The 8986-nt window shown below is 40.5% G+C and overlaps 1 protein-coding gene across 1 annotated transcript in view; it reads left to right on the top strand.

Moving 5' to 3' along the window:
• Nucleotides 1-354: 354 nt before the first annotated feature.
• TTC1 (tetratricopeptide repeat domain 1) overlaps nucleotides 355-8986 on the top strand; it is a 33337-nt gene continuing 24705 nt past the window's right edge. Inside the window, exons 1-2 of the mRNA XM_069773193.1 lie at nucleotides 355-425; nucleotides 1008-1340. Of these exons, the coding sequence (XP_069629294.1) occupies nucleotides 1017-1340 (324 nt within the window). The 5' untranslated portion in view covers nucleotides 355-425; nucleotides 1008-1016. The remainder of the gene's footprint in view (nucleotides 426-1007; nucleotides 1341-8986) is intronic.

Here is an 8986-nt window from a genome sequence, read left to right as displayed (position 1 = left end):
ACCAGCATCACCAATCTGCCGCTGTAGATACGATCCCTCTTTTATCCATCTACCAAGACTCTCCTAGTCTCTTTTTTTTTTTTCCAGCTGGTCACTTTTTCACCCCGATTTATCTGTTCAAGCCAGGTGGTACTTGCCCCAGACCGCACCTCTCCCACTGTCCACCCGCATCACCCCCACCCGTGCCCCGTGCTTCTTCATTTACCTCTTCTTTATTTTCCTCACCTCACCTCTCCCCTCCTCTCCCTCAGGAGAGCCCGCGCCCCACCGGCGCGAGGCGCCCCAAGCCCGCGCGCCCTCGCAAGACTGCAAATCCCAGCAGCCCGCGCGCGGCCTCTTCCTATTGGCCGGCGCCGGCAGGAAGCGACCTGCGGGGTGAAAGGTGAGGCGCGGGAGGCGAGCGGCGGCCGGAAGGGAAGGCGCAGGTCTCTGCCCGGGGCCGGGAGGGAGCCCTGGGGTGGGCCCGGCGGTGGAGGAGGGTGTCAGGGGGGACCGTGGCCGCAGCCCGGCCCCTCATCTCTGGGGGCGGGATAGGGCTGAGATGACAGCGCCGGGGAACGGCTGCCTGCGGCCTGGGTCGGGGGGGGGGCTGAAGGGGAGCGCGGTGCAGGCGGGGCCGGGGGCGGCGGCGGGGGGCTCGCTGTACGCAGTCCGCAGGGGGCCGGGGTGGGCGAGGGGGTGCTGAGGCCTGTGGTTAGGTGAGTGCGTGTGAGTCCGGTCCCGCTGCAAGGGAAAAGCCGTAGCCTAGTGCTGTGGCGTACCGGTCCTGGGAATCTGACCTTGCGAATTAATTTATTCATGGGAACAGCGTACTGGCCCCGTGTCTCTGTACAGTGCACAGAAAAAGCATGTATAAGTTGCTCCCTCACCTGAAAGATAATAGTTTCCCTCACGTGATGTCAAGAGTGCTTTTAAGTACTTGACAGATAAGTTTGCTGACGAGGCATTTATGTTATGCTTATTGAGGGTTATTTCTTTATCATGTCTAAAAACCTAACCCCTCCAAGGTGTCCAACATGGAAGAGTTTAAAGATGCAAGTCCACCTGAAGAATTACTTGATCACTTAAAGCTTTCTGATCAGAAGTCTTCAGAGACCGGCCCCAAAGATGCACATAATCCCAAAAACATTGAAAGTGGATATACACCATCTTCAGCCAAAGATCCCACAACAGCAGATGAGTGTTTCCATGACTGTCATGATTCCTTTGAGGCAAAAGAACCTATGCTGGATGATGAAGGGAATTTACAGAATGATGAGAATAGCTCAAGGAAGCAGACAGAACTAGATGAAGACTACTTACTAGAACTAGAAAAAGATATGCCAGAGGAAGAAAAACAGGTAATCTGAAGTAGCAGTGTTGAATATAAAAAGATATATTTTCAGTGTCACGTTTCTGAATGGTCTGTGGCTGGCATGAAAATGGACCTTTAAAACTCTCTTATGTGTCTAGTTTTACTGTTCTTAATTTCTTCTTTTAGAAGAACAAGTATTTTTGTGAGCTTTCCTTGCTGTTCTTAATCGTCACATTCCATTGCAGATTTTTGTCTACTTTCACTGGTGTGTAAGGTTACTGTGACTCAGAGAGATTATAAGAAACAAAAATCTCCCTGTTTCATGTTATTTAGTTTGTGTGTATTCATTGTTTTCACCTGATTAGCTGCAAGTGCTTTTCCAAAACTTAGAGCAGTTTTCAGGATAGCTTTCATATCTGAAAGGCTACTTTATGTAATACAACTAATTGGGATTAAATTTGAAAGCATCCCTATAGATTACTTAAGCTTTAATTGAACAAAACACATTAAATGTGTGGTTTTGTTGACTTTCAGTGCTGTTACATTGGACAAAATGTTTGGGTAACAAACTAGATAATGTTGTGGGGAGTAACCAAATGGGTCTTGGGGGAAGTCCAACAGCCTCTGTAATGGTGTTTTCTCCCCTGTAAGTCTGTGCGAACCAGTTTTTTTGATGCTTAATCAGTGGTGTCACTTGACAGCAGTTAGTTTTCAGACTTCTAAGATATTATGGTCATCTAGTAGTTAGAAAAAAAAAAAACTTTTTTTTTTTTTTCTAACTTTGAGAAGACATGTTAAATCACTTGCAGGATTAGACTCTTTAATTGAGTAATGCCATGAATTTCTGCTGGTAATTATGTTCTCATAGCAAATGGTGGAAGGCTTTCTACTGATTTATGGAATTTTTTTTTCCCTAATTTTTTTCAACTTTAGTTTGCAAATGGTGGGGGAGTAAAGATATTAAACTAAAATCTTGTGTCCCAACATATAACTCTTGTAAATTTTTTTTAACACTATTTTTGACAAGTTATATAGCTTGGCCTCTTAACAGATCATGTTTCAAAGAACTGATCTAGCCTCTTAAAATCTAATTGAATTATCCAAACAAGCAGTCACTTGTAGTGAAACTTGAAACAGTGAGGAAAGGTACTACTATATTCTTTGGCAGTTGGGGAAAAAGTGAAATTCTGAGGTATCATAACTTATGTGAAGGGAAGGTTTCAGCAAACTATTTTATAGTCCTGTAGGCATGAATTAGATCTTATTTTAATAAAGGAAATAGAGTCCTTACTGGAAGACTAGCTGCGTAATTTGGATCATAGGTAACATTGAATAACTGATTATGATGAGGAAAGGAGAGACTAGAGTAAGGAATGGCAGCTATCGCGAGAAGGTAGGCAGCATATTAGGAAAGCATTACTTCATAGGAGAAGATAGTGTATTGTATGGCTGTATAGTTTTTATTCTGGCAACTCCCAAATCACCAGGAACAGTAGAAGAAATTACTACTGTAATGGACAAGTACTACTAAAATGAGGCATTTGATGAAAAAGAAGAAATGAAGGGTCATACCAAATTAATTTTTTTAAAAGTGCTTAAAATATTATGAATGTTTCAGTGAATTTATAGGGGCTTATTATTCTTTTGTACAGGCAAGCTGATCTTTTCTAATTCAACTCACCTGGTAAAGCTGGACCACGCTTTCTTAACTGTGGTCTGTGTTGTATAAGTAAATAAATGCTGGGTATACATTGCCCAAAAAACTTGGAAAGAGGGAGGGGCTTGGCAGTAACTTGTCTCGCCATGGTCTTATTGTCAGCTACTGTAAATAGAGAATGAGGGGCTTAAATATGCAGACCTAAGATGCCAGAGGCAGCCAAACATATAAATTGTTTGTTACAAACCAGTGTAGAGAAATTTAATCAAGTCGTGGCTCAAATAGTTCCCTTGCTTGTAGGGTGGGATTTCTGACCAAAATACAGTTACTTTTTCATCTATCGTAGAGATTGTTGTGTTAATGTAGAAGTTCCTTGAGGTGGTAAAGCAATATGGGACTAGTGGGGAAGGGGAACATGGAATTATAATCTCATTGAAGTAGGAATGAGACTAAATGTAACACTTGTCTCCTGCTTGACCTTGTGGAAATCACTTCGTATCTCTCTCTCTGTCTTTCAATTTTGACATATGTAAAATGGGCTTAATGATGCTTGCCGGTTGTAATATTTTGAGATCTAATAATGAAGGGGGGGGGGGCAGGGCAGAAGTCTCAACAGGTTGTCGGGTTATCTGGTGCATCCCTTGCCCGAAAGGGCCTCTGGAGGTCATCTAGTCCAACCTCCTGCACAAAGTTAGATCAAATAGATCAGCCTGCCCAGAGCCACGCAGACATCTCTGATCCTGGAGACTGCACAGCCTCTCTGGGCCCCTGTTCTAGTGTTTAACTACCCTCATGGTGGAAACTTTTTTCCTCATATTTAATTAGAATTTCCTTTGTTGCAACTTGTGATCACTGGCCGTCCTGTTTCTGCATGCCTAAGGAAAAGTCCGTCGCTCTTTTCTCTAGCAATGAAGTCTCACCTGAGCCACCTTTTCCTAAGGCTGAACAAACTCAGTTCTAGGCTCTCTGCTTAGGTCATGGTCTCCCGTGTCTTGACCATCTTGGGGGCCTTCTGCTGGACTCCCTCTGGGAAGTTGATGTCTGTCTTCTTTTTTTTTTTTTTCTTTTTTTTGGTATGGTGGGGACACCAAAACTGGGCACTCTCCAAATGAATTCTCTCAGGTGCTGAACAGAGGGCAAGAATCACTTCCCTTGACCTACTTACTACACAGAAAAAACATCACATTGCCCTTGTGTCTCTTTCAGTTTAGACTAAACAGTCCCTTTTTTCTACTTGTATTTATTGCTTGTACAAGGAGCATTGTCATCATTAGTCACGATGAGGCTTCTGCAGCAGCCTGTGACTTGAAGGCAGCTCGAGAGTTTCATAGACAAAATGCTAAAAACTGTGAGGAAATTATGTCATAGAACTAAACTCTAGAAAGAGCAGCAGGCCTGGAAATTGGGTGTCTTAGTTTTTGTGTTGCTCTTGTTTCTGTTGTATTGTTGGGTAACCATTTAGTATTGAACATCAATTTTTGCCTTCTGTAAAATGAGCAGAAGAATTGTGAATGTTGAATCCTTGCATTCAGCTTTGTGGAACTCAATTGAAAGGTGCTATGGGAGTACAAAATAATAACTGTTTAAAGCTGGAAAGATTTCCTTAGAGAAAGTATTGAGACAGCTGCAGTTCTCATCTTTCTGTAGGTTTATTTCCAGTGGTATTGAGCAGTTGTGCCCTTCAGCTTCGTTTATGATTATAGCTAACAAAATGGAGGGATTCCATCTCTTAGTATCACCATAACTATTAGATTGGCAGTATTTACATTGTGAACTTTTTGTTTATGTTCCATAGAGAGCTTTCTGCGTGTATTATATAAGCAGTCTTTAAAATACAGCTATATTGTTGGTATCTTTTATAAGCAGAGCTGAGAAATTAGAATCTTACAGCAGTTGTTACAACTATTGAAGTAGCCCATTTGCATGATCTTACCCTTACATTCTCTGTGTAGTAAAACCATGGGGGTGGGTCATTCCTAAATTGCCACTCCAGCTTTCTTCATGATACCTGGAATTGATGGCTAAATATTTCATTTTATTTTTATATTTAAAAGTGAAATGTTCTATATATTTTGATTATTAAAAGAATCTGCTATATGATGCAGCTTTTAAGAAAAAATACTCCAGTTACAGTCTGAAAGCAGCTGCTGTACATCTGTTTATTCACAGTTTTTCAAACATTTTAAACCTCCTTCCAATTACTCAAAAGGTCGTTTTAGAGAAGGGCAACGTGATTTTTTTTTTTTTTTTTTTTTTTTTTGGAGCTGGAGAAAATGAAGCAGAAATATTCAGAGCTTGTTTATTTGACTGTTCAGGTTGTGACCAGACACTCAGCAGCAGTGCTGTGTTTGCTGCTTAGGCAGTCCTTGATCAGTTATTCTCAGCCCCCTGCTGCCTCCTTCATTGTGCTAGCACACCTCTCTGTGTGAATGTGCAGTGAACCAGTTACAGGGAATGATTCAGATGAAAAATAATGCTGTATTTTTAGATCAAGGGCAGCGCTGGTAAAAGTAGACATCAAATGGCAGCCTCGTGATGGCATACAGGGGTAGAGGGATTTTCTTCAATTTGACTACTTGCCTAAATAAGAAAAACTTCCCATGAACTGTGGTTGCAGCACCAACCATAAACTATGTATTCAAGTCATAAGGAGAGCTGAATGTTAGCCCTGCTCAAATTTATGGGGCTACACCTTAATAGTTTGTTGTGGTTTTTTTTTAAACTAAGCCCATTGTTGTGTTTTAGCAGCTTTAATAAATGAGTTCTTTAAAGCGATGTTCTCCAATAACTAGGCTGTAGAAAAGAAAGTCTCTAATTTATTCTGGAGATGCAAAGAGAGATTCTAGTCCTTGCTGTGTGTGTTTATGCGCATCTTATGTGCAAGCTTTCATGGTAGCAGCTCTGAGTAGAAATTCTCACTCATGCAGAAGCTGCTGCAGAGATCAGACTAAAGGAGCAAGCGGTTGTGTATTTTCTCTCAATTATATTTTGAGAGCCCCATACAGTGAGATTTCTAATTTTCAGCAACAGGAATTACTTCCAGGGAAACAGTACCAATCCTGTAAGAAGTCTACTACACAATGAAGCAAAATAAGTACTTGAAGGGATATTAAGAGACAAACCTGCAAGAAGTATTCTTAAAAACAGGTGTAGCATAGAGCCTGGTTACTTGTCTGGACTTGCAACTCCACAATTAAGCAGCCTGAAACAAAATTCACTTTTATAAGATTTTGTTGTTGTTGCAAAAGCGTGCTGATTGCTGCCTCAGCAGAGGCACTGAGCAGTAAATTGCTTTTGATGCATTACAAACAGATTTTTCTGGTTAGTTGTCATTGACAGTGATGGCTTTGACGTTGGTCTAGTCTGCAGAATTAATCAGAAGACACCCAACAGCTGTTACATGGTAATTGTTTCAGTCTGACCTGGTCCTCTTCTGGAGGGACACCCATTAATTATGAGTTTATCCAGCAGCAAGATTCTGAATCCCTCATGCTCTTCCATCATGACAGATGTCTTGTTCTTTGGGCCTTGTCTGGCAAAGACTTAAGCACCTGGCCTAGTAAGCTCTTATTTGGGATATAGAACACTCCTTTCTAGCTGCTGTAAGACCCTGGAATAAATATCTAATATTCCTCAAAAGCAATTCCCTTCTTTGGGCTGTTGCATGTGCATTAGACCTACAGCTGGCTGTAATCATGCTCAGCTTCTATTTTAACACTAGGAAATGTGTCAGCAGATGAGGAACACAGCTCTAGTAGAGGAGATTCTTGATTAGTATCTTGTTAGCAACTCTGTAAGAATTAAGTGAAACTGATCTTTGAGAAATCATGTTTTTGTGTTATACCTGAGATTTTTTCAGTTCTGGGCTAAACAGTAAAGCTTCCTTTTGTTTTGGGGCTTTTTTTGTTATTCTGTTTTCTCCAGAGGTTCTAGGATGTGTTAGAGAACATTGTCTTAATCAAGAAATTTCCTTTAAACTGCTCCTCTCCTCACCCTTTCTTCCCTATGCTTTAGGTTGATCCCATTGTTCTTCCATAAATTCTAGCTTCTGTATAGAATTTGCTTTTCCAAGAGTTGAAGAACTGATCTGGGATTTCTTCTGAGGTGGCTTCTCAGGTGTAGTCATTCATTTCAGCATTTGGTGTTTTCCTAGTTCTGTCTGTCCAATATAGTATAGTAACCTTGACTCTGTCAAAGTTGCTGTTTTTTCTATAGTATTTACAAAATAAAAGCTAAAATATAAAATGGAAGAGGGATACAGTGAAGTCAATCATATTTTGGAGCAGTCCTCAGGTGTTGATCACTTGGAGATGGTCTCAGAACTCTTTCCAGGAAGAATTATGTGACTGGACAAAAAAAAATAAAAAAAACCCAAACCAACAGATTATTAATACATGAGACAATCCAACTGTATAGCAATAAAACTTGCAAGACAATTGGGTTTTGAAGGTATCACAATGTAATCTTGTGACTATAATAAAAGACAATCCCCTTATTCAAATTACCTACTTTAATAATCTGAATCCTGTATACAGTACAGCACCAATACTAAATAAGCTACCGCTTTGGTCAAATGGGAGGAAAAGGTGGATTGCTAGACTAAAACTGCCCTGTCTTATGGCTTGCAAAAGAGAAAAAAACATCCTGTTGTGTTTACTGAGTTAATCAAATCTTGGAGAAGTACATTTGAGAAGTATATCTGTATCTGCTAGAGTAATTAATTCCAAGTGCTGGTGAGAAGAACTGGGATAAAATCTGGAGTTATAATATCCCTGTGTCATTTATAGTTCTTTGAGTTATAAAAGTCTTTTGCTGGATGGCAATTTAATAGAGTGAAAAAGTATACCTTTGTCTTTCTTTCAGTGCTGCTTTCTGATTTTAGTCTTATATTAATTTTTGCATTTGTCTGGAAGATGCTGATACTGTCAAATTGAGACCTTTTCGACTTGTGGTGGTGATGGATTAAGTGGTCAGTTCCACTTTTCTGCCTGAGGCTGCTGCCTCTGAAACTGGAACAACTGAATGGCGGGTATTGTCACTCAGGAATAGTCACAGTTAGTCTGGCATGTTGACTTAAACCGACTGTCATGGATGGATGTGACCTATTGTCTCTGAAGTGCTGCTTACAATTTCAGGAAAAGGTAGTGATTTGGCAGTAGAAAGACTAACGTGTCTACCATGGAGTTACAATGAGCAGAGATCAGCCAGAGTCTAGCAGTGCTTATTACTCTACCTCTTGAGTGTAGAGGACAGATTTGGCACAGTTTTCAAGTGACAACTCTAGCAAGATTTGAAAAAGGATTTTTTGAGTGACTACAACATTAAATTGAAATTCAGATCCTTGAATGCATGATACCGCAATAGCTTCACAAAACTGCAGGGGGAAGCAGATGACTGCTAATGGATGACTTAGCACTAGAACTGGTATTTGAAGCTGAAAAATATATTCCTTATCTGTTTAAATTCCTTGCTTCCGTGCACCCTTTGAACTCCAGTAATTTTAAATTGACTGCTACTTGGTGACCTTACAAAAGGGTATATGAGATGCAGATGTGCATTGTCACACTGTATAAATAGCCTTACAGAGAAGAGAGTACGCATTTGCTGCTCTTGACAAAACTGGAGCCAAGAACAGTTCCCTAGCAAAGTTAAATCAATTGATCAAATAAAATGCATAGGACCGACCAGAGGAAGCATAGTTGGAAGCGTTACAAACTGAGGGTGTTTGTCCTTCAGCTCTTACCAGCTATATTTAAGGATTTCACTTCCAGCACTTTTGTTACATAGGTTACTTCCAAAACAAACAGTGAAAATAGGTAGGTTGCTTTCTTCTCTAATAGTAGACTAATACTTTAATGCTCTTATTTTTAACCCTGAGTTTTTTGGCAGAGTAGCTGAGGTCCAGGGACTGTGTTTGATGGCCTTTCTTTTGAATTGTTTTACTTTATTGTCAGAAGGCCAAGTTGTCTTTTCTTGTTACTTCAGATTGGGCCTTAATCTTCAGTACCTCTTGCTTGCCAAGCAGGTTTATGTTA

This window comes from Haliaeetus albicilla, chromosome 27 (genome assembly GCF_947461875.1).
Source record: "Haliaeetus albicilla chromosome 27, bHalAlb1.1, whole genome shotgun sequence".
In the NCBI taxonomy this organism is placed as follows: Eukaryota; Metazoa; Chordata; class Aves; order Accipitriformes; family Accipitridae; genus Haliaeetus; species Haliaeetus albicilla.
The sequence above is the reverse complement of the archived record's forward strand: the minus strand, read 5'-3'. Positions and strand labels throughout refer to the sequence as shown.